General features: G+C 38.5%; 1 protein-coding gene across 3 annotated transcripts in view; it reads right to left on the bottom strand.

Moving 5' to 3' along the window:
• phkb (phosphorylase kinase, beta) overlaps positions 1 to 12,853 on the bottom strand; it is a 101,708-nt gene that overhangs the window by 43,693 nt on the left and 45,162 nt on the right. For all 3 annotated transcript variants that reach the window (XM_085292197.1, XM_085292280.1, XM_085292369.1), the window contains 5 exons: positions 12,155 to 12,352; positions 6,880 to 6,937; positions 6,125 to 6,202; positions 3,681 to 3,839; positions 3,249 to 3,343 (listed from right to left, as the gene is read on the bottom strand). In XM_085292197.1, the coding sequence (XP_085148323.1) occupies positions 3,249 to 3,343; positions 3,681 to 3,839; positions 6,125 to 6,202; positions 6,880 to 6,937; positions 12,155 to 12,352 (588 nt within the window). The remainder of the gene's footprint in view (positions 1 to 3,248; positions 3,344 to 3,680; positions 3,840 to 6,124; positions 6,203 to 6,879; positions 6,938 to 12,154; positions 12,353 to 12,853) is intronic.

Genomic DNA, 12,853 nt, shown 5'->3' on the forward strand with positions numbered 1-12,853 from the left:
ATGTCCAAGGAGTGATGAAGTACTCTGTGTAACTAGTTGTGTGTTAAATAGCTACTGTTAGAAAGGCACTCACAGCTTTCGGAAATGTCCATATTCCACCACTTCCATCAGTTGGATCCAGGTCGACGCAAGCACACACAGGGAAATGGAAACTATGACACCTGGAGACTATACCCATGCTATAGCCTTTTTAAAAGCTAATTCTTCTTGAAAATTTACATGATCTAAAGAAAGAGTTCCTATTTGACCTTCAGATACAGATGTACAGACAGCAATCATCATTTTATGACGATTGCTGTATGATGACACTGCAATATTGTCTATTATTATATTACCTTTTATAAATTCCTATGTGACTACTCACAGGTGAGGTCATGTATTTCTCACCTATGGAAGCAGTTCTATGATGAAAATTAGCACATTGAATTAAACGGTTACGTTAAGGTAGGAAGCTGTCAGCTATTGAATGACCTTACTGTGCAAAACTCGAACCTCTCTTTCAACCATAAAAGGATTTAATGAGTGTGTCATCATTGTCACAAAACACCAGAATTTCCTTCAGGTTTCTCAGAACTAAAGTTGAAGTAAGACCATTCACACATTTATTTGGACTGCGTGAGACTGAAAACATCAAACTCAATACGATAGGCTTTTGTTGATGGGTTTCACACAGAGCCGTGCCTGCTACCATCAGAGGCCAGGTTCACAGCAAGCTTTCACACTGCCTACAAATCAACTTTCAAGAGTATTATTGTTAGAACATTTCTGAGCATTACTCCTACTCCTAACAGGAGTCTAGCACACAAGGCACACTTCTTTAAACACTGAATTCATAAAAGCAGTGCTGCCAGCTAAACATACTCATACTGATTTCCTTTTGAGAACGATCCCTCTGCATCCAAGATGCTGATATGTAGATATCCTATTAACAAATACAAACACACATATTTAAAATCCTCTGTTTGATCCCAGCTAAAAATCAACGGTTGTTCCAAAATGCAAAGATCATAGAGAGCTTAGTAAGTAATCTGCTTTCAGTCGTTCAGCAACGCTCAAGACTTAGATCAATGACTCCGAGTAGCTATGCTGTTGCTTGAAGGTGTGTTTGAAAAGAGTGAAAATAACATACATTTTATACACCTGTGTTGTCACCCACAGTACTTGAATGCCCTGTGCTGGAACTAATGCCTGAATTCCATTGGGAGAACGCCTTTTGGGCTCCTGATATAATAGCTGGTGAAACTGATTCGACTTGATCCTAATTGCTAAAGCCAATGCTTGCTATCATACCACTGCCTAATTTTTTGGATACCTGCTAAAAGCAGTACCTGAGTTTGGGTTGTGGGTTCAGGGCTGAGAAGCCCAGACTTCAGAGAGATGAGTTACGTCTTCACAGAGCTTGCAAATGTCCAAAACTTTCAGTAAGTGTGGCCCTCCTTGAGTTGAAGAATGTTTGTGAGCCTCACAAAGTTAAAAATATACGTGTTCGTCTCAGAACCAAATATTTCTCTCTAAAATTTTCTCACTTCACAAATGATTTTCTGCTGATTTTTTCTGACATGATCTTTTCCATTTCTGGCTCGCTGTTTGTTTCTCTCTGTCTGTTCTGTCTGCTGATCTTTTTCCAGGCAACCTATTTGATCCCGTCTAGTGTTCATCATACCTCTGAGGATATGTCCTCTCTTGTGTGCCTTGTTCTAGTACTGTCTTATAGACCTAGCTTCAAAAACACAATTCATCATACAGCAACAGAATAGGATGCTGTACAACAAAGAAAATGAAAATCATTCCAGTGTGTATGTATCTCTACCCTTCATCTGTGTGATCCACAGAGCTGCCGGCCATCTCAGATACAGAATTAAACCTCAGACATGATTGCTATTCAGGGAGGTAGTTTGTGGAGAAAATTGACTGGGTTTAATCCTCGTCTGCAAGCCTGGCCTTTGGCAAGGTAAAATAAGATGAGAGTTTCTGCTTGTTTAGATGTTGATGGATGAATAGTAATTAAAACCTTACCACACATGAATAACAAACAGTGGTAAGCAGGACTGAGTAGTGTGAATGGTTTAAGGTAGGATGCGGGAATTGCCTTGCGGGAGTAAGGGTGGGTGTATAGTTGGCATTGAGAGGTTACTGTACATCTTTGAGGCTGACACATGCAACTGCACAATAGGTGAGGTCATAGCTTATGTAATCCTCCTGAAATATGAAACTTAACATCAGCAAGTGAAGATCTGTAGAACTCTGATAAGTTATGGTTCTCCCACAATTTCCTGGTTATTTCTAAGATCGCTGATACTGAAACAGTGTGGCTCAGTTTAGATATCTCGTTTTCAGTAACACATGTGACTAGGCAAACTCCAGAGCACAAACAGTATATCTGCATTTTGAAACCATGTAAAAAAAAAAAGACTCTAAACACTGTGCGGTGAAGAACTGTGTTTCTAGCTAGTCTGAGTTACACTCAATAGTTTTGTTCAGTATCATCAATTGTCATTGTTCTGGAAAAAATATATATAAATCCAGCCAGATTTGAAAAGTGAATACGTGGGCATGGAACAAGAGTGGCTTTAGTGAGGACCTCGCCTTTTTAAATACCACCTCCACCCACCTACCACCTTTTTGTTTATGTACCTCTGATGCAGGTGTTTGTTGATCTAAAATGCCAGGAATAACCCTGGAGCAGCTTATATAAAGAATCCAGATATAAGCCTGATAAGAATCATAAAATCGAAATATCTGTTTTAAATTTGAATAAATGTAGACTTTTAAACAAGAGGAGAAGCTGCTAGCAGAGAACACCATCACCACTGGAGACATTCTTATTATTATATATAGTGTATTCCAATCAGCAATCAGCTTTTGATTTTTCATTACAACTGCTAACATTTCCACTCCTTTTACTCCCCTCCCAGTTGATAGAAATTACAAATATAGAAGTCCTTTTCTTTCTTTCTTTTTTTTAAATGCAGAGTGAGCAATCCACTTGCTGCCCACTTTCTGCATCTACAGCAAAATTCCACTTACAGCTACTTGACATCTAGAATAAACTAACAATTAGGATTGTCATCATGTGTAAGATGCAATTACTTCATAGGCTAAAAGCTCTTAAATGCTTTGATTTCAGCCATATTTACAGGGGGGTAGTATAAGTTTACAACACTTCAGCACTTGCATCCGATGTTGTACTGATAATAAACGCCTGTAGATGACAGATGATCGTCAGATAGAGTTACATCAGAGCTTACCTGGTTGGAGTACCGCATACTGACATTGCGCTGGTCCTGTCGTGGCACATAGCGATGAATTGGATCAATATCTTTGGGACTGATCAGCTCATCCACTGAAAAGTGAATGTACACAAACATACCACAAAAGGTAGATATGAATACCATTAAAATGTAGGGAATACTGTGGGATACTGACGCACGACTATTGACAAGTAACTAAGTGTAAACGCATAAAGACTTAATGAAAACAAACCCCACATAAACACTTGGTCCTTGGATTATTGTGAGACACGTATTAAGCTACAGTTACAAAAAATAATTCATAATGAAAAACTATTGAAAACATATTAGTTTTAAGTTAATCGTGAACTTGCAGATTAATGTCAGAGTACAGTGAATGAATGCATCAATTCAAGTCGACATACTAAGCACACAGACGCACAGACATACCCAGTAGCTTGGCAATGTTGTACAGGGCCTGACCCCACAGGAAGACTTTCCCATCACGGCCAGAGTTGCTAGGGAAACGCTTCTGGCTCCCATGCTTGTTCTGCTCCGCCTCCACAAAGTCAGCCGGTACATAGTAGTACTTGGGGATTATAGCGTGGCCTGGCACGAGAAACGAGAAGTGTAAGCTCTATGTGCATAAGACTAAGCAAAAATAATCTTTACTTCTTACATAGTACAAAAACTATGTACTTCAGTAACTTTGCACTGGTGGCACACAGGGATAATAGCAACAAATCATACAGCAGTACAGATGCTGAGTTTAACCTTTGAACCACTGCTGTACTTAAGATCACCTTTACATCTTAGCATGTTTAAACACATGACTCTTATGCAGTTTCTACTGAAGCCTTTGTGTGTACCTGGACTTTAATAAAAAAAAACCTGGTATTTGAATTTAGATGGACTAGAAACAATTTGGGGTTCATTATCTTCCCTGTGGACACTTTGCAGACTGGAGGAGCCTGGATTTAAACTACCAACCTTCCAACTGGTGGACAACCAGTAACTCCTGAGGCACAGCTGCGATATAGGCAAATAACTTTAAAGCGTATTTTTCAATTTGTTCCCAAACTAAGTTTTATTTTATTTTGTTATTATTAAAAAACAAATAAATAAATAAATAAAATCAGATAATTATAAATGGCTACGTGAGACACCCCTGTACTTTTAGCTTAATTCAAAAACTTGGCTAATGCTACTAAAAATTCTCTTTAGCAGTATGGGGCTTACCATGTTAACCATCTAAGTTTAGCACTTTAGCAGGATATTTCACACATAGTGGTTGTAACTGGACCTACAGATAAGAACACTAAATCTTTTTGTGCCCACTCTTAGGCTACGTTCACACTGCAGGTGAAAGCGTATCAAATCCGACTTTTCTGACCCTATGCGGCCCATATCCGATCATGGTATGACAGTGTGAACGGCACAAATCCGATATTTTCAAATCCGACCTGGGTCACTCTAGTATGTGGTCCTGAATCCGATACATATCTGATGTTTTAGAAAGCGACTGCTGTTTGAATGGTCATGTCGCATTAAATCCGTCTTTTACGTCACTGACACAAGACAGACGCCAATTATCAGCGCCGGAGAAGACATCGTGAATGCTTCCTGGTCATCCAGTGTAGATGTTAGTGAAACTGTTGGGAAGACAGCGTTGGAGAAACGTGAACATTTTATTTGTACTGTATAATCTGCAGATTCTGACAGAAATCTGCAACTATCCTTTATAGCACTGCTCCTCTCTAAAACAGCAATAAGGATCATTATTAGGCCATATCTAAATAACAAAATAACTTTATAACTTAAAGCAAAATTGGGAAACGTAAAGTCCGAAACAAGTCTTTATATTAACGGCCATCAGTCAAACAATACTGTCTGGTCTGGGTCTAAACAGAGCGCGTTGTGTGTGACGTCTTCTTTTGCGCATGCGGGCCGCTTTGAGGGTTCACACTAGAGCACGTTTGCTGTCACATTTTATTTGTAGTGTGAACAATCAGACAAAAAAAATCAGATTTGATCAAAAAAAATCAGAATTGAGCATTAAGACCTGCAGTGTATAATATAAATACTAATACTAAATAAATAATATAAATGCTTACTTCAAGGCTAGCACAACTGTAGTTGAGGACCCCACCACCGTCCTCACTCACTCATCACAATATATTAGCATGTCTTCAATAGCTGAACCCTGCATGTGCTTTATGTATTATCAAAACAATAGGAGCCCCTGACTCCTGGGAGGTCAGGCAAACCAGCAAAAGAAGATACAATAGCAGCTTCTGACAGTACAAAATCCATTGGTGGATTTACACTTTTAATAAGTATTTAACAGTAAAACAGAAAACACTCCCTTTGTGTTCTCCTCTAAAACCCAGCCAATTAACTTCAGGAGTTTTGTTAATTTATACAGAACCAGTACAAAGAGCTCTGCAGAGACATTCAGGGTAACTTAAGTCAGCTCTGTTTCACATCATTATCCTTTCTGCACTCCAATTATTTCAATTTCTTTTATGAATAGATGAATAGAAACACCCAGCTCTTGACATCCTCATCATTTAACTGTGTCCTCTCACATCAATGTGTACCGGTGAATGCATGAGCCAGGCTGTTTAGCTCACAGGGAAGGTTGAGTTCACTTGGATGCATCACTCTTGTGAACCTTGGTATGTGGTGTATGAATATGTAAAACTGATTTAATAAGAGAAAGTTTGTCGCTGCCGGAAGGGGAGAGAACAGAATCAAAAGTATTAAAAAGAACTATATTGACAGGCCAGATGAGATAATATCATATATGTTTGTGTTCAGGAGTTCACGGTTTTCCTCATTCAGCGGTCACTGCATGTGTGTGGGTGCATGTTGGCTTTTATGTGGTTACTCACCCTCATACGACTGAAAGATGATGGGTTCAAGGAGTTCCTGGTATTCTTTGACCTGGGCCTTATTTCCTCTGAAGACCCCTACAACAAACACACACACACACACACACACACACACACACACACACACACACACACACACACACACACACACACACACACACACACACACACACACTATAAAACATTGAAAATGCTTTTTCACATCTAACTGTTAACTGCATCAGTCAGGCAAAGTTACCCTAATAAAATAGTTTTACAATACTGAAAAATGGTGAAGCACTGTCAATAAAAATCTTCCTAGGTATACAAGATTTTTTTAAGAGCATTTCATTGTAGAGGCTTGTTGGTTATTGATGTATCCATCTGGATCAGTTTAACTGCCTTTTTTCTTTTGAGCAGAGCCAATAAAGATGAATAGCTTCATATAGAGCAACAGGCCCTGCAGGTTGTCTGTTAGTCTTAAGAAAAATCTGTGGCATATAGAGAGGCAAAGGGGCTATTAGATTTTTTTTTTTTTTTTTTTTTTAAAAAGGAAGAAAGAAATGCTTAGGAAAAACTAGAGTCTTTCATTTATTTCTGACCATTTACTTTGGGTCACTAACAAATTTAAAAAAAAGAAAAAAAAGTGTGTATCCATGTCCTCTAAAACCAGAGAAAAATGTAATTTCCTGTAAAGCGCTATAAGTCTGTCTTATACCATGGCAATGACCCACTTGAGGCACCATAACAGCAGCAATGGATAGAACAAGGCTTACCGTCAATCATCATGTAGATGAAAAATATGGGAAACTCGCACTCGATCCCATCAAAAAGCTGGAGAAAGACAGAGAGAGGAAGAGAGGGGAGGAATTATTGCTTTTTTCATTTCACAAAGAGAAGAGAGGCGCAGGAGCTTTAAAGCTGAATTTGAGCAGCACTGAATATGGAACAGTATGGCACAGAGAAAAAATATAAAGGATGTGACATTCTGAATGAAACCTGTCAGTATAGAGAGAAATATTACTGATCCTTTACAAGGTCATTTTTTTTCTAATTCAAAAACTTGGCTGTTTGTTTTGAGGAGGACATCTAGAGGTGTGAAAGTTTAGTATGTTTACAATAGACAGACACATAGATGGAAAAACACAGAGAAAGTCGGAGTTTAGTTTTACTGAGGACTCAGTGTCACTTCTCTATCACTGAATAATCAAAATCTTGGCTTTCAGTCTTTTACAACCTAACATGAAATAAGGTATTATTTGTAACCTAGCAACAACAAACACTTAAGAGCAGCGCTCAGAAAATGACACTGTGGCAAAAAACACTGCCATGTTGCCTGTGAACTCAGACCTTCAATATCAAAGATTTGTCAGATTTCACTCAGTATAACAAAGACAAGAGAATTACAATGTATGTTTAACAATATAAATACCTACTCGCTGTGTGCTTAAGTTAAAAAAAAAAGACATTGTTTGCTTAGGCTGCTGCCCCCGCGACCCGGCCTCGGATAAAGCGGATGAGGATGGATGGATGTTGCCTTTTAGTTCTGGTCGAGTTCTTCTTGACATTTTAGAATGTGAGGTTCACAGGAGTTTTATATAACCTAAAGTTGAAAGTATAAAGTCCAAACAAAAATCCAATCAATAAACTATACCATGTGTTACAAATGGGACTGCAAGCTATCATACATATTTAGTCAGGCCACAAATAAGCTTCAATATACCCTTTAAGGTTTTTATTCAAGTTTCTGAAAGCTTGTTAGAGGCATGTTCTTCCAAAACATTTTTGTTTTTGGATGTTTTAATGATGGTGGTGGAGACTGATCTGGTGACTGTGAAGGCCATAACGCGTGATACTCAAATTCATTGTAGTTCAATGACCACTCCCATCATGACAGAACCGCTCCATCACAGAAGAAAGGTGATTTTGCAGTGACCCTTCCCTCTAAAAGGTCAAGTGAAGCCAAAATGCATCAGCACAATGTCACCATAGCATAACTGAGCCACCTGATCCCACCACAATAGTTGACCGAGTGTTAAGGGTTTTGCCTCTAATCCTATAATTTCTTTTAATTCAAACTATTTATAAATATGGGAGCTTTGGCTCACATTAAATACATGAATTTTATAGTAGATAGTTCTGCTTGTGTATTCATACTAAATCACAAATCAGAATCCTTTGACTGATTCACTTTCTCACGCCAGACATGCAGCAGATTGCTTGGTTGTGGTCCAGCTGTTTAGTGTGCAACAAAGTTTGATTGACAGCTCTCATGTTGCCTGGAACAGACCAACCCAAGTCATTTCAGTAAGATGTTCGGCTTCCTTTAGCCTCCAAAACAACTTCAAAACCCTCGGCACACATTTGTCTAATTTAAGATGAACATAATTTTTTCTAAAAGATTAACTCAGTTGCTGTTTTGACAAATCCACTGCAAAATGTAACCCATGCCTCTTCCCACAAGTAAGAACTAGTGACTTTGTAGGCCATGGCATATGATTTCTATCATTTTTTATACTTGTCAAACCATTCAGTGTTTTTCCCTCCTTGCTTCCTCTTATTTGGCCAATTTATTCAGTTTTTTATTTTATTTATTTAATTAAACCTGTCAGCTCATAAACACATTGCTGTCAAATGAATGTGAATAAATCAAAAGCACCAAGTGGCAGCAGCTAGACAAAAGTTCCCTAAATAAACACTTGAATTCACACCATCACTTCCTGGATTTTTCTCTGAATCTTGCACACTTCATCTACTGTATTTGCACTGTATCTTACACAAGCACCCATGCACAAACAAACGAACAAAAATCTTAAGCCATTCAATTACAAGTCACATTTACAATAGACAATAAAGCTAAGCAGACAATTATTCACTTTAGTAATTCAGTGCTTAATTAAAGAGGATCAACTCAAAACACTGTCCCTACACAATAACCCACCTTTAGTTACCGAATTTGGAAAAACACTAAAAATAATAAAGGTCAGTTTGTAAAAAGATCAAATAGTCTGCAGAATTTTATTAGCCTCTTTAAAAAAATCCATCGATACAAAATGCATGTGTGCATATGTCCGTGTGTGTCTGCATTTTAGTCCCTCTATCTATAAAAGTAATTAGTTCTGACTATCTTTGTACCTTATCTTTTTCAATAATCTCTGCGCTGATGGAAGATAACAGAGACATCCTAATGCAATAACAAATGCCTGGCTGAGCTGGCACACATGCTCGTACAAACACACTTAGAAGGTGCTTTTCACTGAGCGGATACTCATGTCTGTATTAATGTGCTTCTTTAAATGTCGGCACTCTGTGATTATGTAGATCTGCAGGTCTCGAGGTGTATATTTCACCAAAGACGGGAAGCAATAGCAGCTATCAGGTGGGTTATAGAGAGGAAGGAAAAAAGAAAGGCAAGTGCATAAAGAGATAGAGAAGCAGGGGAGGGGTGTATTTGGTGGCGGGGGGGAGAGAGTACGAGAGAACAGGAGAGCTGAGGCAGTCACCCAGTGAGGCCTGTGCCTTTTGGCCCGTTGAGGCTGTAAACAGACAGGGATCCCTGGTGTTTTGTGCTTGAGCAGCTCGACTGATTGGTAAAACTGTCTATCACACAGGCTGCTGCCGCTGCTCTCTGTCAATGGTAAACAGACAGGGAGCACAGACGCCTGCCCTGCTGTGAATTCTCTCTTAAACACCAACAACAACTTTAGTCAATGTCTTCTGCAGGGGAACCCGGCCTACCTGTGATTTCTTTCCTCCAGATAAAACGCAAACTGTGTCAGACACACTCAAAGCATTTCATTTTGTTGTGAGGTGGCTTATGACTCAAAAGAGGTAACATTTTACTCACGGTATTGCTTTTCGACTATATTTGTAACACTATTAATCAGCGAGGATTCTGAAACTGGCAAATCACTTTTTTTAATTCATTAATAAAAAAAATTAATGAATGAAAAAATTAATTGGGTTTTTACATTATGAAACGTTAACTGGCCAGAGTGTCTTCCACAACAAATCTGACTGCCTGCTGGTCGAACTAAGGGCAGGACGGAGCCTGAAGGAACTGAGGCATTAAATATTGTTTGATAATTCTTAGTCTTTGTATCCTATTAGCCGCAGGATTAAACAAAGCTCATTTCAAAGTGGTTCAGAGTTGGAGCCCCATGAGTGCCCACTCTGACATATCAAGCAAGCACTTCCATCATCAGTGCCTTTTTAAATCTTTTTTTCTCAGCCTCACCTTTCAGACAGAAAAGTCACCTTTTGTCACTACAAAGTGATGACTATCCTTTTTAATGAATCATGAATGTAATTAAGGAATCAAATTACTGTCAGGTGACTCTTTGATTACATACATCCCTACTAGGTACAACTGATTAGGCCTTTTGAAACAGTCTGTTAGTGTTTCACTGCCTAACAGAAACTCCAGCATCTGTCTAAACTCACAGATCTCTGCTTTCTTACCTAACGCCTCTCTGAGCTCATTAATTCTAGCAGGCTAGCTCTCCAGGTAAAGTAATGATTTGTTTAGTATTAAGAGTCCAGCCTGCGATTCACTCATGGTATGCTTCTAAAGTGACTGCACTGTCATTTGGCCAGGATCACAGGCGATTCACTAAAGGACAATGAATGCCCGGTCATTCACATAGGTGTATATGCATGAGCATACACACTGATAAGGAACAACTCAGCTGCATACCCAGCGCACCCACACACATGCACGCTAAGATTTAGGGTGAAATACCTGGGGGATTAGGATGCGTGGAATGGGAGAGGCTAAGTCGCAGGCAGATCTCTTAGCATTATCATAAAAGGATGAAACCTTTGGAGGATTATGAATTTCGAAAACTTTTGAAATGTCAAGCACTTTCAAGCTGAACTTTTCCACATGTTATGCATTGCTAGCTGTGCTTGTGGTTACTGGCAATTGAGTTCAACTCAGTTATAGAAAACCTATATTTTACACGCACGCACACATACACTCGTCATTTTGTTCAGCTGCTAAATTGCTCACTAATGAAAATAGCTAATCAGCCAATCACATGGCAGTAATGCAACACACTTAGGCATCCTGCAGCTCAAACTGAGCATCTGTATGGGGAAGAATGGTGATTTAAGTGATTCTGAACATGGCATGGTTTTTGGTGCCAGATGGGCTGGCCTAAGACTTTCAGAAACTGCTGATCTACATCTCCATGACTTACAAAGAGTGTTCCAAAAAGAGAAGAAATATTGCATATACATCAGTTCTCTTGGGGGGGGGGGGGGGGGGGGGGTGGTGAATGAAGTCTGAGGTGAATGACCAAACTAATTAGAGCTAACAATAAGACAACAGTAACTCAATTGTTTGTTATAGTCAAGGTATGCACCTTAAGGTTCAATTCAAACTGGACTGGCTCACCAAGATGTTTCCAGCACTTTACCAACAAAGAGGTAAGATAGTTCTGAAGCAGCAAAGTATCATCCTTTAATTCTGTGAATAATTAGCTGCTATGGAACATGTGAGGCAGATTAAACAGAGGTGATAAGAACAGCGCAGACAATTTTAAAAGAGATAAAAATAATAGAAAGGAGGTAAAATGAAAAAAGAAAAAGCAAAAACAGATTAGGAATAACAAAAGAGAAAATTGCTAAAGAAAATACTCAACAAGAATCACAAACCATGACAAAAGGACTAGAAGTGTAGCTGTCAGCACACTGGACCACAATATATTTATTCGATGTCTAAAAATTCTAAAATGTCACTGCTCGTAAATCTCTAACTGATCATTTTCTTTAATGGAAAGTCGGGTTAATTTTTTTAAAATCCATTTACTAGATTTGAAGCATATTATTCACAGATATAATTTTTATTTCAACTGCTACGCTAATGACCATCTTATTAAAACCTGGAACAACAAGAAACATTTTGGATCACATTATCTTCGTTAGGAATATACCCCATAATTTCTTCTTTGCATTGGCAAAATACAAACGAGCTATTTAAAATGAAACAAAAACTGTGGCTTTAATCCAAAGAAGAACAGAATATAGAGAAAAAACACGAGTACAAACCTTCATTTCAGCAGGTTTGTAGTAGCGGCGATTCTTGTCTTCGTTTGCGGTGCGGTAGCCGTCACGGAGGAAACGTTTGAAGCCATATTTGCCACGGAGCTTGCGGACAATCTTGTCAAGTGTCTGAGTGTAAAGAGCATCATCATCAACAGCAAACGCAGGATAGCTGATGGTTGGAAGTAAAGCTGCATCTGTGTTCTGCCGGAGACAAACAAAAAGATTTACAACAATTATGAACTACGTGAAATGTTTTTGCCACATTTGCTATATATAATATATATTTCCAGGCTGATATTTTTACTTCTTTTTTTAAAATATTTTTTTTTTTTTAGCTACATTTAGTGTTTGTGTAAAAATCCACTGGCATTTTAGGTCAGAGAAATATTTTGAAAATTCCACAAGGACCAAAACTTTTCCCAATGACTGCATCTCACAGTCACTTTGCATAATTTCTGAGTATAAAATGAGGGAAGCCAATAAGATAATTTATTGTACATCTATATATTCTACAGAAAGAATTATTAAACATGCGTGAATGCCCATAAGCGGTTTAAGAGTGAAAGTGTCGGTTTATAAATAAAACACTACAGCACTGACTACATTTACATACAGGCTATGGTTAGGAATGAATCTTGTTATCAGGCTTGACAAACCACTGTGACTGAGCATCTAATAGTCCCATTTTATTGTTTGGTTTAC

This window comes from Mchenga conophoros, linkage group LG1, assembly GCF_057382185.1.
Source record: "Mchenga conophoros isolate Kocher_MC1m ecotype Shallow Benthic linkage group LG1, M_conophoros_male_GT1.1, whole genome shotgun sequence".
NCBI lineage: Eukaryota > Metazoa > Chordata > Actinopteri > Cichliformes > Cichlidae > Mchenga > Mchenga conophoros.